A 27284-nucleotide genomic window follows, 5' to 3' on the forward strand; every position below is an offset into this window, starting at 1 on the left:
CGTTTCTATTACATGATTCAATGATTTTCTCATATTCTTAATGTTATGTTTTAGTTGCGCACCTAGAACATATCGCTTGATTCGGCGTAAGAGCGGAAGCTACGGCGTCTAGAGTCTGACATAGAGTTAATCATCTAGTAATCCTAATGTCTAGGAATGGAATTAGGCGTTGCTAGTCACTGAAACACCTAAGCTTAAAGATAACTTAACTTTGCTATGCATGTGAGGAATCAATGTTTAGGAAAGTAAGTTATAGATATCCACTCATGTGAGGAATCAATGAAGTAGGGTAGAACTGGTGTAGATGAATCATAAATAGGAATGAATTTCCATATAGAATCATAGGACACTAGTAGTTAAACGGTGAAGTCAAATTCCAACAGCTTTCTCATCTTGATATCCAATCATTTTACTCTTGCTTTGTTTAATTTGAATGTGTTTTGGTCACCGAAACAATTATAAACCTTTTGAAAATCTATTGCTTGGGTAATTTTACTAGAGAACAACATTTGTATTAGTAATTCCCTGCGGATACGACAAAAACCCTATACTATACTACAATTGAATCTTGAAGGATTCAAAAGTGGTTCGGTGTAGAAAAATCTTTCAACAAAATGGCGCCGCTGCCGGGGAATTGCGTCAATACAAAAGCATTGCTTTAGTTTTGTTGCTTTGAGCAATTGTGAATATAGTTTTGATTTCAGTTAAATTTTCCTTGTTGTTACTAATCTCTTGTGTTAGCTTGTGTTTTCTTGTTCATTCAATTGACTAGCTAAAGAGAAAATAGCAACAAGAAGCTTATTAATCACCCACTTCCAAAGATGCAACAACCATCCTTAAGAGATCAGGTAATGTGGTGTGATATTTGTTTTGATACTCACTATGTGGGTTATTGTCATTTCCAGGAAGAACAAGTTTCACCACCACCATACCTACCATATTACTCCCCAGAACATGATAAGATTGCTAGGCTTGAGGATACCTTGGTCCAATTCATGCAGATTTCAATAGTTAACCAAAAGAATACCGAGGCTTCCATCAAGAACCTAGAAAATCAAGTGGGGCAGCTAGCACATCAAATAGCTGAATATGGTAAGGTTGTTGTGGAAACAAAAGAAATTGAGAAAGAAAATGAGGAAGAAGTTGAGGAGGAAGAAGAAGTAAAAGAAAAAAATGGAGAAAATGATCCACCAATTCACAACTCACCTCCAAATTCTCCAAAGGTAAAACATGAAGATGTTGAGGTAAGCTTTGAAGTTTTTGATGATTTTCAGCATCACCAATGCAATGGTATGATTTATATCGTTGAACATATAGATTCTGTATTTGGTGATAGGTTTGATAAAAATATTTCATTGAATACTTCAAAGAATGTATATAGCTTAAATTGTGAATTAGGAAGAAAGAAAAATAATGATTTTTGGATGGCTTGGAAAGGTTTTGATAGAACACTTGATGAAAACCAAGTCAAAAAGCCAAAGAAGCGGAAGGGGTTATACTATAACCCTTGTTTGTGGTCACCATGATAGTGTTTGCGTCAAACTAACGACGTTAAACAAGCGCTTCCTGGGAGGCAACCCAGTGTTTATTTAGATTTTTAGCTATTTTAGTAAGTGATACAGTGATTTTGTGAAGTTTCATTTAAATATGTGCTTTCATGTGTTTCACAATTTTTGATTATCATATTGAGTGTGTTTAAAGGTCTAGGAGTCAATAACTTGAAGTTTTTGCAAATATAAAGTTGTATCTTATGTTTTGCTTGAGAGCTTGGATGAAATTTGGACACATTCAAAAATCTGTCAAAATTCTACATTTAAGAATTATAACATGTCCAAATAGTGATTTGACAGATATATGAATGATTGGTTTGTATGATATGAGCATTTTGCAAAATTTGGGGTATGAGGTTGTGAGCATCAGGTGAAAAATTAGTCCCTTTGAGCCTTATTCTGCATAAACAGTAGAGATTTTCATTTCAACCCATTGATCATGCTCAATTGTGCACCTAAATGATTATATGTTAGGCATTAGGACAATTTTAAAGTGAACTTGATGATTTTGAGATGCAATGGATGGGTAACTTTTCAAAGTGAACAAGTTTTCAAATCCTAAGAAAAGTGAGAATGATTTTTACTCATTTGTGTATTTCAAAGGTTTCCACAAGTTTTAAATGGCCTAACTAGAGGGTAGGAGTGTTTAGAAAGCAGGAAAAGTGAGAGATACAAAATCTAAGGTGTTGAGTTGTGGAAAAAGCTGTTAAAAGAGAATGTAAAGTGAGTTTTGCAAAACCTGTGATTTTTTGCATGAATGTTGGATCCTTACAAGTTTCTTGCAAGCATATAAAGTGGTTTGACCATGAGAAAGATATTCAACATCATTGAAACAGAATTGGAGACATGCACTTGTTGAAAATTCACAGTTGCTTATGAATTAAGCTTTTTCCTGGTGAATCTCATGATTTTGGTTAGTAACTAATTGAAATTGAGTGTGTAACAGGTCTGAATTGAAGGGTGCAGCATTGAGAGATTCATGGAAAATAGTCAAGGTAAGTATTATGAATTTTAGTTGTGAAAGTTTTGAAAAAGAAAAAAAATTGGCAAAATTCTGAGTTCTAGTGAAAATCTGTTTCTGTTTTAAAACTGTAAAGTGTTTGCTTGGGCGAAGCTTTGAGCGAACTCTACCTAAGAAATTGCATTTTCTACTGGAAAAGGATTGCTTAAGCCAAGGTCTGGGCCAAGCAAAGTTCGCTCGAGCGAACTAATGACGGCTTAAGCCATCATAACGCCTATAAAAAGAAAAAAAAAGAAAAAAAAGAGACATAACACAGAGGCACCGATTACGATCGTGCTTCAGCTCTCAACCCTCGTTCTCCCTCTCAATTTCTCGCCCTCTCTCCACCCTCGTGCTCACCCACGTCCCACTCTCACCAAGAACAAGATGGCACCCCGAACAAGAAATTTGAATGTCAACTTGAATAACAAGAAGAGAAAGCAAGCTCAACCACCACCTGAACCATCATCTGAATCTGAAACTGAGTATGAAGCTGAATCAGTTGCGTAGTGCTATGCAGGATCAGTTATATGTCAGATGGCCTGAGGACAGTCCACGTCCAGAGGAGGGAGAGAGGCATGGTGCTGATAGAGCTGGTGCTGGTTTAGCTGATGGAGATGGAGCTGATGCAGCTCATGGATGATTGATAGAGCTGATGCACGCCATACAGTGTTCATTTTATAATTCTGTCATTTTATTTCAGTTTTAGTACTTTATCTTAGTTTGATGTTGGTTTTAGTAGTTGTTTTAGACTATGCTACTTTTTGGTTTGATGGTACTTGGTTTAGTTCTTTTGGTGTGTTGATACTTGGGTTTTGAGTTTTGTTTTCTTTCTGTGTTTGTCCAATGATGAAATTGCTAGTACTGGTTTGGTTTATAAATGAGCATGGGATCTGAAAAATCTTTCAAGTTGAGCATGATTTTGTGTTTTAAATCCATGATCATTGTGTTTGGCACTCACATGATGCCATGACATGATATTAATGCATCATTCACATGAGGTCATAGGCTCAATTTGTTTGAAAATGCTTGAAATCAAGGATACATACCTAAGCCATGTGAGGGAGTGTGACTAAACACTAGTGAGATGAGATGAAGAGAGAATCATCATTGTTTTACAAAGTTGAACTTGCTTGAGTCTCTAATTGTTTGGAATTGCGTGGGAATGAAAGAAAATGATCAAGGCATTTTGTTCTTTAGTGTAAATAACTACTAAGCCATATAGCCTACCCTTATTTAGGAAATCACTTGTTTACCCCATTTGAGCCAAAAATTAAAAATTTCTTGTTTCTTATATATGATCCCAAGCTTAGAAGAAAAATAATGTCTCTTCCTTACTTTCTAAGTTGAGAGAGCATGCATGACTAGATTGTATATAAGTGTGCAAGTTGAGGGGAGTGGAGGCTATTAACATCTTGGTTTGAAATTATCAATTTCTCAATCTTGTGTGTTTAGAAAAGAAAAAGAAAAAGAAAAGTGTATATACAAAAAAATTGAAAAAGCAAAAAGAAAGATTGAGAGGTTGAAAGGGAATGAAAGGGGTGAAGTGTGATACAAAGGAAAAGAAAATAGTGTCAAAAGAGAAAGTTGGTTGAGGAGAGAATGGAAGGTTATTAGTTGTGATACATGTCATTTTGTGCTCTCTTGGCTAGAAAGTGTTTGATTATCCAGAAAAACCAATGTTCTTTTGAAACCATGCCCCATTACAACCCTAGAAAGACCTCTGTGATTCTGGATTAACCATGCAGTTTAATGATTACTGAGACAGGTAGCAAGTTTGATTTATGTGATTCATTGATTGATTTGAGTAAAACACTTGCCCTTGATCTCTTGAGTTGTTCAGCTAATGAAAAGTTGAGCAAATCCTTGATTGAAAAGTAGGAAATTCAAATTGTTCTTAGAATCTCATGTTGAATATGCTCTTGTATCATGATCTTGGTAAATTGTTGTGGGCATCACATGATATTTTCTTGGAGAAAATTGTTTTCATAAATTGGGAAATCATGCAGTGTGTAGAGTTCGAAACCATGATTGTTGAATGAACCTTGTCTATAGTTTTTTTGATAATCGGTACCATTTGTTTGAGGACAAACAAAGTTTCAAGTTGGGGGAGTTGATAAGTGTCAAATCTACTTAATTTTCATATCATTCTTGGGCAGTTATTTTGGTTAGAAATGTGAAATAGATATCAAATTTACCCTCAATTGTAAAGATATGGTTTACTAGAATTCCATGTATAATTTAAGTGTTAATTATCAAATTTTGGTGTAGGAATGAATTGGGAATGAAGATTTGCTCCAAAGAGGCTTGAACCATAAGAAAGCATCAAAGAATTCTGCTTGGCTCAGAAGTTCGCTCAAGCCATCTTGCAACAGAAGTTCTGCTTGGCTCAGAAGTTCGCTCGAGCCATCTAGCAACAGAAGGTTTTAAGTGTTTGGCCCTAAAGTTGGCTCAAGCGAACATTTGGTCGCTTGAGCGGTTGAAAGGCGGTTCTCAGTTCTTCCTTCACGTTGAAGAAAGAGTTCGCTTGAGCGAACTTTGGACCGCTTGAGCAAACAAAGCTGTTATAAAAAGAACCCACCATCGTATTTTATAGCACAGCGGAAAAATTAGGGAAAAAGACTACAGAACTCGTAGAACAAAGGTGAAGAAGATAGTTTGGACCTCTTTGATCATCCATCGACGTGGGAATGCTCGGCGGACATCACGGATCGTCATCATCTTCTTGTTTCTCTTTGTAAGCCTTAAAGCATCCATGGAAATGGATTGCTAAACCCTTTTTGTTGGATTTGGATGTATCCTTTAACTATGATGTGTTTCTCTTGATTTCTATATGAAAATATCGTTTCTATTACATGATTCAATGATTTTCTCATATTCTTAATGTTATGTTTTAGTTGCGCACCTAGAACATATCGCTTGATTCGGCGTAAGAGCGGAAGCTACGGCGTCTAGAGTCTGACATAGAGTTAATCATCTAGTAATCCTAATGTCTAGGAATGGAATTAGGCGTTGCTAGTCACTGAAACACCTAAGCTTAAAGATAACTTAACTTTGCTATGCATGTGAGGAATCAATGTTTAGGAAAGTAAGTTATAGATATCCACTCATGTGAGGAATCAATGAAGTAGGGTAGAACTGGTGTAGATGAATCATAAATAGGAATGAATTTCCATATAGAATCATAGGACACTAGTAGTTAAACGGTGAAGTCAAATTCCAACAGCTTTCTCATCTAGATATCCAATCATTTTACTCTTGCTTTGTTTAATTTGAATGTGTTTTGGTCACCGAAACAATTATCAACCTTTTGAAAATCTATTGCTTGGGTAATTTTACTAGAGAACAACATTTGTATTAGTAATTCCCTGCGGATACGACAAAAACCCTATACTATACTACAATTGAATCTTGAAGGATTCAAAAGTGGTTCGGTGTAGAAAAATCTTTCAACACTCCTCCTCCTCCAAAGCTCGCGGGTTCAAGAGAGAAAATGGGTAAGATTTTGTGATTTTTCTCATCTTTCTTGCTATATATGGAGGATGGAAAAACGCGGGAAAATGAAAGTTTCGCGATTCCGATTTTTCCGGCTTCATTCTCCGTGAATTCTAAGATAGGTTTTGGCGAAAGAATTCCAAAACTAAAATAGGTCTCCTTGTATTTTAGGCGACTAATGCAAAGTCGGTGTAAAACTATTTTACCTGATAAGTTACTTTTTGCATCGAATGTCGGAATAGAAAACTTCCTTCTGAAGAAAGATTGAAATCATCAAGAGAAATGGGTGTATGCGGGTGGAATCTTCATTTGAAGCTCCGAATAGAAAAAGTCTTCATTGTTGGTTGATTCTAGGGTTCTTGAACTATTAGGGTTTTAGTTTCGGCAAACTTCCGAGGATTGGAATCGGACATTCGTACATCCTAGAGTTTCGCCTTGAAACGATTGTTATAAAAAGGAATAAGAGAAAGTCTTATATTCCTCTTGAAGATTTTTGAAATTATTCCTATAGTGTTCTAAGGGTGGAACTTAGTCTTTTCCTAAGGTTCTTGTCCTAGGTTTAAGTGAATCGATCGTGCTATACCTTTTATCGATTTTGATACAATCCTTAGACTTTTCCTGAACTTTCTCCTTCATAAATTTATTTCATTTGGTCAACTCTTGTTCAGGTTTCCCTTCACGATACATCAACCCTAATCGTGAACAGGATTTTATTCACTTGACATAACTTAAAAACTTGGGTCTTATAGGCGCTGAGCAGGATTCAGGGGATACTGAGCGCCCGTGGCCGCCTCAAACACCTATGAAAGGCCAGAAATCATATTTTTGAAGTATCTTCGAATTTCCTCCTATTTTAGCTCAAAACCAGAGCAAGGGAGGTTGGGTACCATGGAGGAGTGGTCCTTGAGCTAGGATTAATAGAGTTGAGCTCTGAAGCGTGGTAACGACAGTAAGAGGACCGTGACAACTTCTCGTCGTTGATTTATCACAGTTCTTTTGGGTTCCATCTCTTTCTCTCGTATCCTTTGTATATGTTCTTTTCTATTTTTGTATTCATAATGCTATAACTTGATGCTTTGAGTGTTGTAAACTCTTTCATTAATGTAAATGATAACATGTCATGTATAATGTTTCTCTTTGCACTTCATGTTTCCAACCAATCAATTGAGAATCAAATGAGCTTCACTAATTTGTAAATAGATCGAGTGGTTGATATGAGTTGGTGTATGCTTAGATCAATGAAAATAGAGCGCCTATGTCTTAGGTCACAACACTGTGTTAAAGTTATACTTTCCTTGCTTCAAGTATTGATTGATTTGTGTTAGATTTCAATGGACTAGCTTGAGATCAGAAGATAATTGCGGGTTCGATTCAGGAGAGAAACCACTCAATGAACTAGATATCTTAGGTTGAGAATATCGTGGGTAGGAGCAATAGTGGATTTCCACGTGACAGGTGGGGTTCTGAGTGCTAACAGAAGTTTCCAGGTGACAACGGTGATTCGCAAGTCTAGGATACCTTGTTTTAGGATATATTGGTCATTGGGAATGTCTTTGAGCTTTAGTGTTCTTTTTGGGTTTTCTAGATGATAAGAGATTACGTCTGAGAATTTCAACTGATAGATTCACCTAGCTTGACTAAGGATAGTTAGGTGGATAACTCTCATCATCATAAATGAAATGAACAATTATAAAAGTGTTGGAGTTTAAAACAATTAGGGGATTAAGTGAATGCATTTATGAATAAGCCTTCTTCTTTGTTATCTCTGTAACATTATTTTACTGCTTTCATTTATATAAAAATCACAAAAACAATTCAATCAACTATCTTTTTGTCCGCTCGAATCAATATTTAACTGGTGGAACTGATGTTCACACAATCATTGAGGACGATAAACCCGTATCTGCTTCCTATGATTGAATCATAAAGGCTTAAGTCAAAAGCAATACAAACTAGATAAAAAACCTTTATCAGTCACCGAAGGGGAGGGACACGACGTAGAAGAAGAAATCACCTGAGAGGAGAGATGCAACAGAGAAGAAGAAGTCGTCGGAGGGAAGGACGTGACAGAGAAGAAGAAGTCGTTGGAGGGGGGGGGGGAGAAGAGCTAAGAATTATTGCTTAGTGAAGAGATTAAGCACTATAAATTAAGTAACTTTTAAGATAAAAGTTCATCCTTTAACTTTTATTTTTAGAGCTTTTGTTATGTTTTCCTTCATAAAAAATAAGTAACTTTTATTTTAAGGAGCTTTTTTTGAAAAATTGTTTGACCCAACTTCTAATTAAGGAGCTTTAAAACCACAAAAAAGTTAGGCCAAACAAACACTGCCTTTTGCACAAATATTTTAGTTTTGATCGCACAATTTTTCTTACATACAATAAATTGTTCACGTAATTTTAACAAAGAAGTTCCCGAATGATAGCTCAAGTCGTAAGAGCTAGAAAACATATGGGTTAGGTGAGGGAGGTGATCCAGGAATCAATCTCTGAATGGTACAATTTATCTTTCTGATGTAAAAAAAAAAACTAAGAATCAAAACACAAAATTATACGTACAATTAATGCATGAGCCATTACACTAGTTTTAATTTACTCAACTTTATTTTCTATTTTATTCTTTTATTTTATCATCATATATACTCGTGTGTCATGAAATTGAGCTCTCAACATAATACAAAAATGTTTTGCTATACACATGTGCAGGGGCGGATTCACCGCCTGGCGAGCTTGGGCCTATGCCCAGGCTCTAAGGGAAAGAAAGAAAAAATTCTTTGGACAAGCTTCTTTTTTGGCTCCAAAATAAAAAGAAAAAATGGGCAAAATTGGGCGGTGGGTGAGGAGATCACGGTGAGCTGGTGAGAGAGACAGAGAGTGAGAGGTGAAAGCTTGAAAGGCGGTGGGCGGAGAGTGAGAGGTTTCCATCTCCAATTTTCATTTATCCTTTTCCTGAGTCTCTGTTTTGCTGATCTGTTTTTATTTCTTACTATTTTGGGTCGGTGGGGGCAGTAGGAGGTGAACAGAGGAGAGGAAAATAAGTTTGATTTTTTGTCTCTATTACAGAGAGTGAGATGAAAAGCTCTTTTGTTTTTCTCTTGCTTTGACCCTGTTATTGTTTTGTTCTCCCATGCTACTTACGGTTTTCCTCCTCTTTGTATCTCTTTTTATTTTATTTTCTCATTTGTTATATGGGTGACTTATTAATATTACAATGGCTTATAAATAAATAAAACAAAGGTTGTTTCTCTTTTACTGTTCGTGGGACTGTGAATCTCTTAGAAAAGTTTGTTTCTTTTTTAAATGAAATTAGAATGTATTTAATATTGAGATTTTGGAATTAATATTGTATTTAAATATGTATTAGTATAGGCATGATAATATCATGATAATGATTGACTTTTTAACACACTACACTATGCAAATAAAAAAAATCACGTTGAACACTACAGTGGCCGCAACTGCAATTTAAAACACTGAGTCAAACGTCTGGTGCGAGCAGTTAGGTTTAGACTTAATTTTGCCCAGGCTTCACAAGATTCCTTGTTCCGCCACTGCACATGTGTGTAGGCGCGGAGACATATCTAGGATGGAGCTGACAAGGGGTTACGACCCCAACAAAGTTTTGTTATTATTGTTATAGAATTTTAGTTTCATGCCTCAATTATCATAAATTGATACTTTACAATGTCATGGTGAAACTACATGTAGTTTTCATTTTAAATTTATTTGATGAAATTGCTACAATTCTTGAAAATAAAATATAAATGAGAACGCATTTAAAGTTATGAGAGCAACTTCTTGAAATTGTTGAGTTTTGAATTTGCTTTTATGTTAAATGTGATGAAAGAAATATTGAGACTCAATGATACCATTTGTCAGTCCTTACAACTGTGAAAGAAAATTTTCATTTCAGCTAAGACGTTATCATCTAGATGTTTCCTGAGATCTTAATTTAAGAAAAACGTCTACTTTGTATCGATTTTTTTGTCTTTCAGCTAGATTGATATGTCTTGTATTGGAACTTCATATTTCTATAGTATCTATATATCGATTTTTTTTTCTGTAACGAAAGTTGTTAAGACTCGAGTTCGTAATAAGATTGAAAATGATCTTCTCATAATTGTATTAGTTGTATATATTAAGCACGAAATAATAGAAAAATTATAGTTGATGCAATAATAAATAAATTTAGTATTATTAAAAAACAAAAATTTGTATTTAATTAAATTTTTGTATTAGTTGATATAATATTTATGACAATTTTTTAGCTTTTCATTTCGGTCATCACAATGAAAAATTCCTGAATACACTCTTATATTGTGAGTGTTTACTCCGTAATAAGAATGAGAAAAAAAAATTGAATGTCTTTGGTGTCCTTCTCATCTTATCATTGTGACGGCTTCTTTTCCTTGGAGCTTTCGATTGGGGTCTTCTGGTGAGTTGGTGTTGTTTTGTGGGTTTTCACCTTTGTTTCTTCTAATCATCTGTTGATCTTTCAAATTATTTGTAGCTTGTCTTAGGCTTTGGATTATTGCTTTGTTGCTGAGTATGTGCCTCACCGGGAGGAGTTTGTTTCCTTGGAATGGTTTCTTTATTCAACCTTTATCCTTTAAATAAAAACAAGAATGAGAAGAAATAAGGCTTTTTGACACTCCATTTAAAATTTAATTAAGTGCCTCATAGAGAGAAATAAGAAGAAAAGTTAAAAAAAATAAAGATGTGATGTGTAATATAATTGAAAAAGAAGAGATACATAAATAGAAAATGAATTTTAAATTAAAAGAAATTGAAGTGTAAATGAAAAAGAGAAGGGAATACATAAGTAATATATGATATATGAAAGAAAAAAAATGTGATATAAATTGATATTCAACTTAATATTAGTGTATACAAATCAGCTATTGCCATCTAATCGTCTTATTTTCTCTCATGCCACCAAAAAGTGAAAACCCGGCTTGTGGTCTAAAAAATAACACAACTAACAAACCAGAACACAAACATGTAGTCTAAACAAAACTGTCTGGTAGACCAACCAGTCAAAACCCCCTCACAGACATAATCTTAGTTTAATTCCAATCCCAATCTCACTCTCTGTTTCTCTCACTCTCTCAGCTGATCTTTACTTATCCAACAAACGTTCTTCCAATAATCTTCATCTCACAAACACAGTAATTCTTGGATCCCTCGCGTATCCACCTCAAAGTCATACACATACACCTTTTTAAAATCAACTTTCTGGCCTCTGAACACACACATATCCGCAGGTCTACTTAACTCCTACACCTTCTCTTCTCACTCACCTTCTTTTCTTCCCTCTCTCTCTTCCATTTTTTATTGGGACTACTGCATTGTTTGATTTTCAGTTCAGGTTCTAAAATCTCTCCTTTTCATTCCTATCTTGTTATGAAAACCCAGAACCCATATTTTCCTCTTTCCCAACTCTTTTCCACTCTTGGAAAAGTGATTTCCAAGACATGATTGCTTATCATCAGAAGTAATTATCTGAAAGCCTGCTGATGGTAAATCCTGTTTGGGAAGGAACAATGGCTGCGTCCACGCCGCTAGGTAGTTGTGGTAGTAGTAAACTTCAAAGCATGTTGCAGGGTGCGGTGCAATCTGTTCAGTGGACTTATAGCCTCTTCTGGCAACTTTGCCCACAACAAGTGTACGTAATTTATTTTATTTTTGTTTCATTTCCTTCCTAACTATAACATAAGATCATTATCCAAATGATTCTCAATGCCTGTTGTTCGGAAATACTTCTACCTTTTCTACCGTTGACTGTAGGGACAAAATCAATTCTGCGACCGGAGAAGCTTCTCTTAGTTTCTGCGTGTCAGAATTGATATTGAAAAAAGAAAAATCTGGTCCAAACATGCTGCTAGTCTTAGTATATGTTTGGATATACGGTAAATATTCAATAATCACCGTGAAGACAAAATCATGGTGAAGAGTAATAAAAGCTAATGAAATAGTTTGTTTTTGTCCACTGTGATTTAGTTTTATTATGATTTTTGACCCACATATGTTCATGTGTCTTATTCTGGTGTCTTGAAAAATTGAAGGTCATGTATATAATTAACATGAAACTTTGTTGGTATAGGATTCTGGTATGGGGTGATGGGTACTACAACGGAGCAATTAAGACTAGGAAGACAGTGCAACCAATGGAGGTTAGCACTGAGGAGGCATCACTCCAAAGAAGCCAGCAGCTTAGAGAGCTCTATGATTCATTGTCCGCTGGAGAGACAAACCCCCCGACTCGCCGGCCTTGTGCCGCCTTGTCACCGGAGGATCTCACAGAATCTGAGTGGTTCTATTTGATGTGTGTCTCCTTCTCTTTCCCTCCTGGTGTCGGGTAAGTCATGTTACACTTTGTCTATTTTCAATTAGCTTTCTCTTTAATAATGTTAATTAATTATTGAACACTCTTTTTAGTTCTTGAACTATATTGGATCTCATCTATTTTAGTCTAAAGTTCAAAATTCAATTCCTTTAATATTGGGGAGAGCTTTTAGTCTGAGAGAAAGGGAGAGAGGCTAGCTACTATGGCAGCTTCAAAAATTTAATAACCTTCCAATTTTGCTAAGTCAGCTTTTGGAAACGAACTCTTTTCTTTCTATTTTTGTTGGAGGAAATTGAAAGCGTTAAATCATTTTCTCATAAAAGAGATTTGGCTTGAATTGAAGCTGCTACGTACTTGTCAATGTAGTGTGAATGCAGTTTCTTCACTCAGTGAGAGAAATGCATTTTGGTGAGGCATGCAGGCTGACGCAGTGGCTTCTGTGTGTGGTGTTTAAATGCAATATGCCAATAATAGCAGCTTCGAATTTATGAAGCGTCAGCTAGAAACAAGATATACAAAACTGAAAATGTACATATATAAAATAGTCTGCACAAGTTTTCTTTTTGATTAAAAAATAGGACTGCCAAATAGATTTTATTTTGAAAGGAACTTGTTCTATATATGTAGGAAACCAAATGATAAGAGAAAATATTAAATCATTGGTGTGTCGTGGTATAATTAATGCCTTAAGTTTTCAGAATGCATGTTTGACAATCATGGTATTAGAGAATTTATCGCTAAAAATCATTTGGGCCGACGAGGAATTAAACTTGTACCAAAGGTTAATTACCCAACAGATTGAGGGTGAAGTAGTCTCACATGAAGTAATGTGCTAGAAATATATTTGCTCTACTTCATAAAGATTGTTGTTTTATAGTCACACTTTACTTTTTTTCAAAATGTATTATTTTAGAAAATCAATCCATTTTTTTCTCTTTTTTTTTTCAATTTATACCATCATTAAATAAATTTTGTCTCACCTGTCACATTTTATATTCACCAACAACAAATTTTTTTATCTTTTACATTCTTCTCTATTGGATAGAATGTTTGTTATTTCTTATTACTAGAAAAGAGTAAATAAGAGTGATTTAGTTGTTTATGCTAAAATATTTTCCAATTTAATTAGGTTTAACTTTAGGTTGGAAGTTTTTCACGAATAGTAAGCAATTTGTCTCTGCCAAAAAGGTAGCTGAAGGACTTAATTTCTTCTTCATCCTAGTTTGGAGGGCTCCTCCTGAGATTCTGATTTGAGGACAGTAAATGAGGAGCAGTTAGATTATGTAAATTTGTCAATCTGACAACCTTGTTATCAAGATCTGTGTTACAATATGTTGGGGAATATATTCGGAGCTAGCATTATGTCCAATCAGAATGAATTTGCTGAGGTGGTCCGTCAAGTGTGTTTAGTTGCGCATTATATGCATGAACACGACGGCACCTATAGAGGGAGTTGCTTACTTCGAGAAAACCACACAAATTAATGCCTTCACTCACAAATCATAGCTGCTGCAAAAAAACTGCCACTACTTACTCGCATTCTCCATTGGGAAGTTTTTGCTATCAAACTTCCTTCTATTACTCACTCAAACTTTTCACACACCACACCATTTTCACTTGCCAAAACTAATCAGAACACTCAATATATAGTAGTAGACACTTAGCAAACACCTTTCATTTTATTTCTTTTCATATCATATTTGTTACTTATATCTTTTATATTCTTTTCTCATCTCCGTTGAATGTCTACGGTACTAAGCGGATGTTTAAGAATCATTTTCCAACCGTTAAGATATACTTAGATATACATAAAGTGCAAACACCTTATATACACTTATTTTTCTATTTATCCTTCTTTTTATCACATATATTACACATCATTCTTCTATTATTTTTTGCATATTGGGTGTTTGGTGGATGTCGGCATTTCATACATATCAATCAATCATTTTCCAAACATAATATCCTCTGAGTTAATTTGGATGATAGCTGTTTTATCTATTCAATAGCTTCATGTTTTCAACCAAAAATCTGATACCGTTTCACACCCAATCAAAAGGATAACATCAATTGGTCCCTATATGAAGATGGGTGCATTAGCATAGTCCTAACAAATGTTGCAGAAAGCCTTATTAGTTCTCAATTGTGGAAGGGGTAGGCTTTGAATTTATATAGGCTGGTCCTTATATAATGTATGCTTATACAAATCTATGAGGATCCAAATGCTCGCTCGTCTATATGTATGAAGAGCGTTAGCTATTTGTTGGGAGAGGGACAAGGAAAAAGTATAAAAGGCCTGAGTGTAGCAGGATTAGATTAGGAATTAATGCAGTAATAATAATGGACTAATATAATGGAACTATCGTCTATTTGAGGCAACTCATTCATTGTTTCCTCTGCCTCGGTTCTACACAATTATTAACATAAACTTGGAAAGATAGTGACGCATTCACTCAATTCTACACTTTGATCTTTTGAGTTAAACTATAGTATGAGTAAATTGATGTATACAATGAAATGCATGTTTTGATAACATTTAAATGCAACATATGAACCGATATTTGATATCAATTCATAAGAATTTTATTCATGTTTAATTTTCTCTTAAAATATTGGTTTCATCCGTTTGCACTGATGTGAACATGTCTCAAAGTTATTTATTTCAAACTTAGTCTTAAAATATTGGTTACATCCGTTGATGTTAACATTGAGTTCTGATTTATTCATACTTCATTTTCTCTTTTATCTCATTTTTAGCTCTTTTATTTTTCTCTATCTCACTTCTTTTACCGTCACATTATACAATTATCTTTCATTCCTCTATTTTTCTTCTATTTTCAAAAGGTGGAGGTGTTTTAAGAGTTTCAAACAAACTTTATTCATCTACATTAATCCAAGTGTTTGACTACAACTTTGTCAAGCTTCCTTTACTATGATTCAAACACATCTATTGGTGTGTTTCTACCAATGCACATTTCAAGACAATTCAACATGGTTTTGACCAATTCATATTCTTATGTTATTGAAGTGAATGTGTTTTTATTAAATGTAAATACAAACAGGCACATAATCATTATTAGATTCTGCTTGGGGTTCAAATTTAGTTTGCTAAATGTGCTTTATTAGTGTTATAATAATAGTTAAACAATATCTAACTAATTAGTATAATTATTGTGGCATTGGTGTTTGACACATGATACTGAATTTTGCACTATCAGGTTGCCTGGAAAAGCATATGCCAGAAGGCAGCATTTATGGCTGACCGGGGCAAACGAGGTGGACAGCAAAACTTTTTCAAGAGCAATTCTAGCTAAGGTGGTCCAATTAACTCATAATTAACACTTAATAATTTTAATTTGCTTTTGTTTTCAACTTAAGGAAAAGGGAAAGGCTTACATTATAGGAATTGAACTTGGACTCTGATCAATTTCATCTCTCACAACTTTACCAATAAATAACTTTTTTTGGCAAGTTTTCAGCAAGTTACAAATTAAAGTTGCTTTTACTTTTGGATGTGTTGACCATCATGAAGCTTAATTTACTAACCAGCTTCTATTCTATGTTGTGGTTTCTCAATGATTGCAAATGATTCCTGCTGCAGAGTGCTCGTATACAGGTAACAATTCTTCCGACTTTTGCTTTCTGATGTGTGATTTTATTATCCATTATTCAAGTCTAGCACAAGAGAACAAAACAGAAAAAAAGACCAAAACTAAATTCATTTAGTTCTTTCTTGTAAATTGCAGACAGTGGTGTGCATTCCGGTATTAGACGGCGTCGTTGAATTGGGCACAACGGATAAGGTAAACTCTAATTCCCTCACAAGGCATAGTCTAGTTACAAAACAAACAAATAGACATATATAAATAACTTCATTTTAGAAGAACTAATATTATTTAAAGCAAGTGGATAGTTTTAATTTAAATTTTTATAAATATCATTTATTAATCCACTTAATAACCATTTTTCAGTTCATTAATATCTCTAGTATTTGTTTTAAAATTGAGGAATTTCACACATTTTTACCTTATTATATAATATAATATTGGAAATACATTTTTATAATTTGCAATGTAGTCTTCAATATTTTAAACAATACACTAAAAAGTACCACATCCTCTCTTTTCAATGTATTCACCAATAACTATGAATAATTGAAACAACTAAAAAAACATATTTTTCCGTTTTTAGGTTAACTTTTTTTGTTATGTTGCTCAGGTTCAAGAAGACCTTAATTTCATCCAACACGTGAGAGGCTTCTTCGCGGACCACCACCCGCTGACGCCAAAGCCCGCACTATCGGAGCATTCAACCTCTAACCCCACCACCTCCTCCACTGACCACATCCCTGCCATCATGTACACCATGGCAGACCCGCCCGCCGCCAATAACTCGAACCAAGATGACATGGACGAAGATGAGGAAGAAGATGACGATGAGGATGAGTCCGGCTCTGAAGACGAAACGGGACGGGCGCCCGAGATGGCAGCCACAGAGCCAAGCGAGCTGATGCAGATGGAGATGCCGGAGGAGATCCGTGTTGGGTCACCGAATGACGGGTCAAACAACTTAGACTCGGACTTCCACATGTTGGCGGTGAGCCAGCCGGGGTCGGGACAAGCCGAGTCTGCTCGAAGGTGGGGCCCGATCCAAGACCCCTTGGGATCGTTGCAGGCTCAACTACCGACTTCAGGTAAATAGAAAACTGGTAGTTAATTAGTTATGATAGAGACACACAACACTTGGCATGATAATCGTATATTACAACCGGCACACTAGTTGCATTGACTCACCTAACAAACAAATGGTTGTTTAAATGACTTATATGGATTAATCAGGGCCGGTCCCGACATTTTGGAGGCCCTGAGTTAATAATAAAAATGGATCCTTAAATTTTTTTTGGAGAAAGTTTAATAGGAACACTAAGCCAAAAAAGGCATTTTACAGCGCTTTGGACCTCTCGCTGCAGTTAAATAGTATACAGCGGTACGAAGCGCTATAAAAGATTGACTATTTACAGCGCTTTTTAAGTAAAAACGCTGAAAAAATATTCAAATTTTTTTTAGAGCCCCTTCTTTTTTGGAGGCCCTGGATTGTGGGCCTCACAGGCCCAGGGCCGGCCCTGGGATTAATACTAACCCACACTTAATGGACCAATATAATTTTTATTAATAAATGAAATATAGAAATTTCAACTTACTTACGTTCAATGTGATTGGACGATATATTATTCAACCTAATTTTTATGGGTCATTTAAACAACTCAAACCGATTAAAAATTATACCGAAGTTTGTTGTTTAAATTAGGAAAACGAGAAATCTAGAAACCATTGTCAGCTGGATGGATACAGTACATCTTCATTAAATTTCTGTCTGTGGGGTCCATGTCTGTGCAAACTGCCCAATCGGATTTTACTGCTGAGGCCCCAAACTAAGGCATCTAGCCACTACTCCGCCACCGTACCTGATATACGTAAACCATGATCCATACTCCCCCCATGCAATAATATATTCTCAAGTCAAGAAAATATAGTAAATCTTCAATTGGTGTAGATAGTTTTATGCGTAGAATTGGTTATCCGAGTCAATCTTATCTATTCTCAATTTTTAGCCCTTCAGCTAAGGTAAGTTAAACTTTCCAAATTCTATATATGATAGGCCATCAAACACAAATTTCTTAACTTACACAAATAGGGGAATTAGTGACAGAGTTTGCTATTAATTTTAATATTTTGAAACTAATCTTGTCTTTATTATTCATCTGCTAATGCTTTTGTCACGGATTTTGATATTTGTCTCTCAAAATCTAAAAGAAGTGGGTTGAATATAAACTTTAGAGAAAAGTGAAATTTATGTCATGTTAACAAAATTAAAAGAAGTGGAATGTAATGTAATTTATTCAATAAAAATTTATCTTGTATATATACGTATAAGTGAAAAATAGCATTTATTTGATCATGCAATTATTTTTTGCAAGACCTTGTAGAACATTATTTTTTAGAAAGAAGTTTTTGAATCACGGGCCTTATAAGCTCAAGCTAGTTCGTTGTTGTATCATTTTTTCACATCAATATCATGTGCTTAATTGGTCTACCTACAAATTACTGAAAGCGATGGAGTCTGTGATAGGCAGAGACAGGCAGGGCCGGGAAAGATTGATCATCAGCACTTGAAAGCAATGTCTCAACACTTTCCCTGATGGCAACCAAACAGGAAAAATAGAAACAAAAACATTGATCATGGAACTTGTCCCCATCAAACATTCCAAAAATCAACCAACCTAGCCCTTTCATATTTTTTCAAGACAATCTTAACACACGTACGGTTGGTGCTGTGCTGCGAAAGACACTCAAACATGTAATAATTTGGAGGACATAACAGACTTCTTTTCTTCACCCATATTTGAGATTACTAGAAAACCAACACATCTAATAGCATAATTATAAGTTCAAGTATAAAATTATCTAGAACCAAAATTATTGTTGAAAATTTAGGAAAAAATTTGATAGGTCACCAAGGATCTGGATTCACTGAAGTCGTTCGTTCCTACCGTCACTACAGTCAAGTTTGCATTTTCCAAAGTTGACCGTAAGCTATTTTCACTTTTAGATAATTTTTTTTGTTTTGAAAGCATAAAAGATAAAATTCTCATAAGCAAACTCCAACTTTCAGGACACAAGAAAAAAATTCACTTCCAGTAGTTAAACTTCCAAAATTATGGAAATAGTTTCTCGAAGTTGAACTTTCGAGAGTGCAAAACTTGAATATAAGAATAATAGATGAATTGTATGACGTGTTAAGAAATAATAGATAAAAATGAGTTGTTTAAGCGACACATAAATCTCTCGCCTTTTGTTTCGTAATTGTTATAATATATTTACACTAGTCCATTACTTCTTACAACTCATTTTAATTTACACAATTTTTCTCACTTTATAATATAACTGATTTCTCTCAATTTTGTCTTGAGTTTTCCATCTCATTTTCACATATTTTTCTTTTTCTCTCTTTCTGCATTTTCTGTCACATCACAAATCATATCATTCATATCTCTCTCATTTCTACATAATCTCACAAGGTGGAGGATGAATTGGAATGTCAACTAAACATTATCCTTTTGTCTCAATATCTCTTAATGTGTGGAGTGTAATGGTGTAACTTATATTTGAATTTAACAGATTTGTTCATGTGTTGACTTTGCAGTGCTTAATCCACTAGAGGAGTTGACACAAGAAGACACTCACTACTCTCAAACAGTCTCCAACATCCTCCAAAACCAGTCCACCCGATGGTCCACCACCGGCTCAGTCACCTCCATCAGCCACATCACTTACTCCACCCAATCACCCTTCGCCAAGTGGACAATCCGTGCCGACCACCACTTCCACGCCGCCGCCGCAGCGGCGGCAGACGGCACCTCCCAATGGCTCCTCAAGTACATCCTCTTCACCGTCCCCTACCTCCACACCAAGAACCACGAAGACATCTCCCCACAAACTGCCTCCACCGGCGACCCCGCCGCCCGCCTCCGCGGGAACAAGGGCACCCCGCAGGACGAGCCCAGCGCCAACCACGTCCTTGCAGAGCGCCGCCGCCGCGAGAAGCTAAACGAGAGGTTCATCATTTTGAGATCTCTCGTCCCGTTCGTGACAAAAATGGACAAGGCTTCAATACTCGGCGATACCATCGAGTACGTGAAGCAGTTACGGAGGAAGATCCAGGAACTGGAAGCGCGTAACCTCCAGATAGAGGCGGAACAACAACGCTCCAGGACCAGCAAAGAGCTGCAGCCGCAGAGGAGCGGGGTGAGTTCTGTCGTGGTGGGGTCGGACAAGAAGAAGGTGAGGATCGTAGAAGCCAACGGTACCGCGAGGGCGAAGGCGGTGCCGGCGGCGGAGGTTGACGCTTCTGCAGAAGCTTCCACGTCGGTGCAGGTTTCGATCATTGAGAGTGATGCATTGCTGGAGCTGGAGTGTCCACACAGGGAAGGTTTGCTTCTGGATGTGATGCAGATGCTGAGGGAGATGAGGATAGAGGTGACTGGTGTTCAGTCTTCGTTGAATAATGGTGTGTTTGTGGCGGAGTTGAGGGCGAAGGTGAAGGAATATGTGAGTGGGAAGAAGGTTAGCATTGTGGAAGTGAAGAGGGCATTGAATCAAATCATACCACACACTAGAAATGTTTTAGTTTGAAATGTGCAGGGGTGAAATAATCTGGAATATTGTCTCACTACTTGACACACAATAACAGAAACGTCCAATTAGAACCTTTTGGATGTGGTAATCAACATGTGAAAATCTCCAGTGAGTACCAAGAAGAAAGGGTACGTGGTGTGCTGAAAGAGACTAACTAGAAATCTGCATTGTCTTTAGGGGTTTAGTGATTTAAGTTAATTGATATTTTTGTTAATTAGTGCAGTGGTTAATTAAGGATGTATGTAGGGAGAATAATTGAAATTGATTTAGATCATAAAGTATGTGTAATTATCTTCTATAATTAGCATTCAGTTGACTTATATGATGTTAGGAAATTATATATATCAATGTTAAGTGCATGGCAGGGAGAGCTTACTTAGAAGAAAAGAATTTATCAAAACCTTTTCAAGAAGTTGAAACATAATTCTTAAAAAAAAAATTAATTATACCCCGAATTCACTCGCACTTAGATATAGAGAAGAAAGAAAAATTAGAACTATGATAGAAAAATAAAATATATATATGAGGATAAAAAGTATGTGAAAATTAGATGAAAAATAACTTGAATGTGAATGAATCACTTCATGACAATGAGTAAATGACAAAACCATATAATTAACAGTAAGTATATGTATATGTGCACATTTGAATATAGGAAGAGAAAGAGAAAAAGAGGAGTGTGAATGAATCAAAATTCTATAACTAATATTTAAATGTATATTCTATTACAAGTCAGGTGCGCCCACACAACCTAAAGATAGTGATAGAAAGAAAGTTATTCTTTCTAGAAAATGAGAAAGAAATACCTCTTATCCAAGAGTGTGAAGAAGAGGTATTGCTCGTACAACTTTGGGCATGGTTTTGATGATCAAAATAACACTTCAAATTAAAGAAGAAGAAGGATTGAAGACCTCTAGTTAGAGGAATGAAGATTGTAGTAGCTAGACTTATTGTTTTCTTTATTGCTTTATAAGTAGGTTTTTAATTCATAGGAAGAACACTCAAGTCCTTTAGTTAAAAGGCTCTCTAAATCTCTAAATTGTGTTTAATATGAACTGAAATGTTTTCATAATTAAAAGCCATAGAAATTCTAGGAAAAAATGAATTTTTAAGTGTTTTTCATCAAGCAAACAGAAAGTCTCGGTAATTGATTACCTGATTTCGGTAACAGAATACCGAGCTGAGCAGTGCATAATGGTAATCGATTACCACTAGTTGGAAATCGATTACCAGCAGGGGTTTTCATCAAAATAACTTTCTTTTCTTTCTTGGATTAGTTCAAAGGTGATACCCAAGTGCATGAGAGGTTGAGTATGAGTATATAAGGTTTTCTTACTCTCATAAACACAACACAATACACTTTCACGTGAGATTAGAGATTTGAGAGCAAATTTTCAAAGGGATTCAAGGTGTTCTTCATTTTTTGTTTTCTCTCTCATTTGTTTCGAGATGAATACCATTGTTTTTTATAAGCATGAATACCATTGTTGCTTGCATGTTTCTTCTTCATTGATCAATTCGAGGGCTGAATTGTGCCCCATAGGGTTTGGTGTGTGGAGGAAGAGCAAGTAAGGTTCTTGTTCTTGGTTGATTGATAGAATTCAAGGTTATTGGTGTAATTGCTTTGGATTCTTATCATAGTGGAACAAATCTCATATGTCATGGGGACTATATATATGTAGCCTCATCCGAAGTTGTTAATGAGGCATTGTTTGCAAAGCCTTGCTCCCAAGGGTTTTTTTTTTTCTCTTTATTTTTTCCTTCTTATGTAACTTGAGGTGTAATCTTTGTAGCTATCTATAGCTCTCCTTGTATTGGGTTGAAGTACCCCTTGTACTTCTCTTCAATATATTTTTTGGCTTATCATAAAAAAATGTAGCCTCATCCGAAGTTGAGGTGAACTAGGATAACTCTCTGGTGTGATCTTCTCAATCTTCATCTCTTTAATTTATGCAATTTGGGTTTTTAGGGTTTTTGCATGTTAATTTATGCCATGAGTCTTGTGAATGATTGAGTTCGGTGATAATTTCATTTCCGTTGTGAAAATCTGAGATTTGCATGAATTTTCCTTCTTTGTAATTGATTACCATTCTGTGGTAACAGATTACCGTTATGTGGTAATCAATTTCCCTAGAATGGTAACAGATTTCTGAAATTTTCTGACTTAGAAATTTGTAATGTTTTTTATCTAAGATAGTTTTTGGAACCTAATTCACCCCCACCTCTTAGGTTGTATCCATTTTAGTGTTTACAATTGGTATCAGGGCTTGGTTGGGTAGGCAATTCCTAGGTCCAGGTAGATTACACCTAGAATGACAACCTCTAAACCATTTTTAGGTGAAGGCTCAAATATCAATAGGCCCCCTAGTTTCACTAGAGAGTGTTATTTTTGGAAGATTAGGATGAAAATATTCATAGAAGCCCAAGATATGGATGTGTGGAATGCTATAGAAAAAGGTCCTTTTGTACCTAGCATAGTGGTGGAAGGAGTTAGTAAACCTAAGCCTAATAACCTTTGGAATGATGAGATGTTTAGAATTATACCGGGAGAGAGTGTCCTAGTATTACAAAAACAGTTCACCCATTTGACTAACCATCTGATTGCTCTTGGTAAAGTGTTTACTAACAATGATTTGAATTTGAAAGCTCTTAGATCTCTGACTAGAGTTTGGCAACTAAAAGTGACATCCGAGAAGAATTGTCTATCCAAGATAACACTGGCGGGATTGTTTGGCAAACTTCAAGAGCATGAATTGGAGTTCGGTCGTTTGGAACAAAGTGAAGAACTTAACCGTAATAAGAATATCATCTCCCTCAAGGTATAAAGTTAACTCGTATGATGATTCACAAAGTGATGATTCCCAAGATGACGAAGATGATGAGAATGACACGTTGTTTGTGAGGAAGTTTGATAAGTTCTTGAGAAGGAACAAAGCTAAGAAATCCTCACAACTTATGAATTTTCCTAAGAAGAATCTAGCCTCTACATCAAACAACAATTTCACATGCTTTGAATGTGGAAAGTCGGGGCATATCAAGATAGAATCTCCTACTTTTCAAAAGAAGAATGATGACAAGTTTAAGAATGAGAAGAAGAGGACAAAAAGAGCTTACATTGCATGGGAATATAATGAGTTGAGTTATACCTCAAGTTAGGAAAGTGAAAAGGAAAGTGTACATCTAGCATTGATGGCTTCCCACAATAGCGATGAAGATGAGGTAAGTGATTCAGACTCTAAACCTTCCTATGATGAATTACAAAATGCTTTTGATTAATTGCATGAAGAATGTATAAGGCTCTCTAGATTAGTGGCTAAACAAAAAGGTGCTATAAATTCTCTTGAAAGTAAAATAAATTGATTCAAAATGAATTAAGTGATGCTAAGCTTAAAATTGATGAAAATAATGCTAGCATGAAATGCTTAAAATGTCCATCACTTGAGTTTAAAATTTATGAGCTTAACAAACTTGTTTCAAATTATGAAAAAGGCACACATGACTTGGATGATATGCTAAGTAGACAAAGATACGCTAATTATAGAAGTGGTATTGGTTTTTCTAGCAATTCTAAAGCTAAATTTACTAAGAAGATGTTCTTTGTACCATGTATCAATATTCCAAGTAAAAAGAAAAATATCTTTGTTCCCCATAGAAAAGCACCTTATAAGAAAATACTCACATGTTTTTATTGTAATCAAGTAGGTCACACACCCAATGCTTTCTATATTAGATTACATGGTGTGCCTAAATGTAAGTATGTGTGGAGGAAAAAAGGGATTATCCCTAATACTAATCTCGAAGGACCCAATGAACCTTGGGTACCTAGATAGAACCATTAATTCTCTTTTGTAGGTGTTATTGATAACCCAATGCAACTATTGTCATATAGAAATAGGTTGTTCTTGGGAAGTTATTTGGTAACTAGTAAGGTTGATAAGTTACATGGTATAATTCATGATGTGATGCTTATATAAGGTTTGAAAAATTTATTGCTATGAAGTATTGTTAATTATTACAATAATACCATGCTCTAAGGCTATAGATATCACATTGGTTAAATTTTATAATCATGGTATGATTGACTTAATAACTTTCTTTGTGATAAAGATTTTGAGAAAGGTAAAGTAGATACCACTTTGTTTATCAAGAAAATAAATCATCAAACCTTACTTGTACAAATTTATGTTGATGATATTTGGTTCTACTGACGAGTCAGTATGTAGTTAGTTTGCTAAAAGAATTTGAAATGCCAATTATGGGAAAGCTAAATTTCTTCCTTGGACTTCAAATAAAGGAAACAAGGAATGGAATCTTTGTACATCAATCCAAGTTTTGTAAGGAGCTTTTGAAGCATTTTGAGATTAATGATTGCAACGAAATAGATACTCCCATGGGCTCTAGTACTTATCTTGATAAGGATGATTCGGGTAAGCCTATTGATATATCACCAAGTATCGAGGTATGATTGGTTCATTACTCTATCTCACTACTAGTAGACCTAATATTATGTTTAGTGTATGTTTGTATGCACGTTTTCAATCGTGTCTTATAGAATCTCACTTAGTTTGTGCGAAGAGAATTATGAAATATCTTAAAGGTACAACTAATGTAGGTTTGTGGTACCTAAGGGTAGTGCTTGTGATTTGGTTCGCAATTGTGATTCGGATTTTGCTGGTTGTAAAACTGGAAGGAAAAGCACTAGTGGTACATGTCATTTGTTAGGAAGTGCATTAGTCTCTTTGTCATGTAAGAAACAAGCATGTGTAGCATTAAGCACGGCTGAAGCTGAATATATTGCAGCGGATAGATGTTGTGCTCAAATCTTATGGCTTTAGCAACAATTAAGCGATTATTGTTTAGGCCTTGGATGCATTCCTATTAGAACCAAACACATTGACATTACGCATCATTTTCTATGGCACCATGTTCTTAAGAAGGATGTGATTCTGAAATTTGTTGATACACATGCACAATTAGCTGATATCTTCAGTAAATCTTTGCCAAGTTTCTAAATATTGGAACGATATATGAATATCGTCCGATATGTTGCGGTATCGGCGAGAAGCGTTACCGTTACCGAACGATTTCTTGCTGCTACTCCGAATCCCATGTAACGGCCGCAACGTAACGGCGTATCAGCCGTTTTTACCGTGACAGCTTTTTTTTACCCCAAAAACCCTTTTTCATAACCAATAATAGAGAGGATCAGTGGAGAATCAGAGAATCTTGTACAAAATTTCAGCTTTTTCTTAGATTCAACTCAGAAATCATAGCAAACCTAACCTGTATTTTCAATAATATGAATAGAATGAAGATTCTTTGAGCCATTCCACTCCTTCTTGTCTGACTTCCTCTGGCTCTGAGGCATCTATCTTCCAGTTTCTCTTCATCTAGCTCTCTGACCGTGAGAACTGAGACGAGTTTGTGCTCCGACCAACAGGCACAACCGCGCAACACCACCGGCGTCCACCATCCCCGACGCTCCAGTCCAGTCTTCACTCTTCAGTTTCTTCTTTGTCGTCATCTCTAGCCTTGAGGTAAAGTATAACCCACCCTTCAATCTCTTCATATTTTTTTTTCCACTTGATATGGGCTTGTTGTTGATTTTTTTGGGAGAGAAGGAGAGGAAAGAAAGAATCGGGACTTGGAATGTGAGGAGTGAGGAGAGGAGAAAGACTTGATTTTTTTCTGTTCAGATAATTTTCTGTCGTTGTTGAGTTGAGAGTGGACTGGAGAGACTTTGATTTAGTCACTGAAGCGGAGTCAGGATTTGTTGTTTTTTTTTATCATCTTTTGATTTTCTTATCTCCCTAAATTTATGCCATGATCTGTGTGATTCAATATGGTTGGTTGAGAAAATTAAGTGAACTTCATTGAGACATTTATTGATTTATTTGGTTCAGAAAAATAAAAAATAAGAAGCTTTTCCCTACACGAAATGTGAGATTCAGATATTCATTATTTCCTTTTTTTAAGTAATACTCATTATTTCCTAAAACAACAATATATACTACTCATGTAGTATTTGTATGTTTCGTATGGTGATATATAGCATATCCTTTTGGTTTATAATAGATATTATCATATTCTTTTGAACAAATCTAGTTATTAATTGAATAAAAAAATGTGAAAATTAAATATGAAATTGACATAATTGGATGTCTATGAGTGAATTGTTTTAATTTAATTTTTTATACTTGATGATTTATAAATGTGACTTGTTACACATTCTTTAAAAATGCCACCAAGAGAAGAATTTCCAACGGGTAGAAAAGAAGTGCTCCAAGTGATGATATTGGTTGGCATTTTGGAGACCATGTACCTAGTAAAGGTAGAAACTGTGTTGCTTGTAAACTATGTGGCAAAGTTATTTCCCGTGGAATTACACGATTAAAAGAACATATTGCACATGTGCTAGGAGAAGTTAAGGGTTGTACAAGGGTGGACGTGTTTGTGAGACAGTATGTCGAAAGCTTTTCAAAGAAAATAAAAACAAGAAAAAGGATTTTAGAAGAAGAAAAGATGAATTTTTGACAAATATAAGAGGGCAGGAAGAATATGAGATTGAAGGTTTTCTTGATGATGATATAGCTATAAGACGAGCTACACAAGAAAGTCTACATTCACAAACCTAGTGGGAAGATAGATAAAGATTTAGACAACAAACTGGAAGATTGGAATCTATATATGAAGGTGGAGGC

The 27284-nt window shown here is 35.4% G+C and overlaps 1 protein-coding gene across 1 annotated transcript; it reads left to right on the forward strand.

Annotated features, from left to right (window-relative positions):
• Positions 1-11279: 11279 nt before the first annotated feature.
• Positions 11280-20861, forward strand: LOC130717835 (basic helix-loop-helix protein A). The gene is made up of 7 exons (XM_057568211.1): positions 11280-11707; positions 12146-12400; positions 15607-15703; positions 15990-16004; positions 16135-16191; positions 16607-17081; positions 19592-20861. The coding sequence occupies exons 1-7, from the start codon at positions 11559-11561 to the stop codon at positions 20578-20580; spliced, it is 2037 nt and encodes a 678-aa protein (XP_057424194.1). The 5' UTR covers positions 11280-11558; the 3' UTR covers positions 20581-20861.
• The last annotated feature ends 6423 nt before the right edge of the window (positions 20862-27284 follow it).

The sequence above is a fragment of the Lotus japonicus genome, chromosome 5 (assembly GCF_012489685.1).
Source record: "Lotus japonicus ecotype B-129 chromosome 5, LjGifu_v1.2".
NCBI classification, from domain to species: domain Eukaryota; kingdom Viridiplantae; phylum Streptophyta; class Magnoliopsida; order Fabales; family Fabaceae; genus Lotus; species Lotus japonicus.

Coding starts and splice junctions, on each gene's coding strand:
- LOC130717835 (XM_057568211.1), top strand. CDS start 11,559: ATGGTAAATCCTGTTTGGGAAGGAACAATGGCTGCGTCCACGCCGCTA. Junction 12,401..15,606: donor TCTTTCCCTCCTGGTGTCGG/GTAAGTCATGTT, acceptor TTGCACTATCAG/GTTGCCTGGAAAAGCATATG. Junction 17,082..19,591: donor GGCTCAACTACCGACTTCAG/GTAAATAGAAAA, acceptor TTGACTTTGCAG/TGCTTAATCCACTAGAGGAG.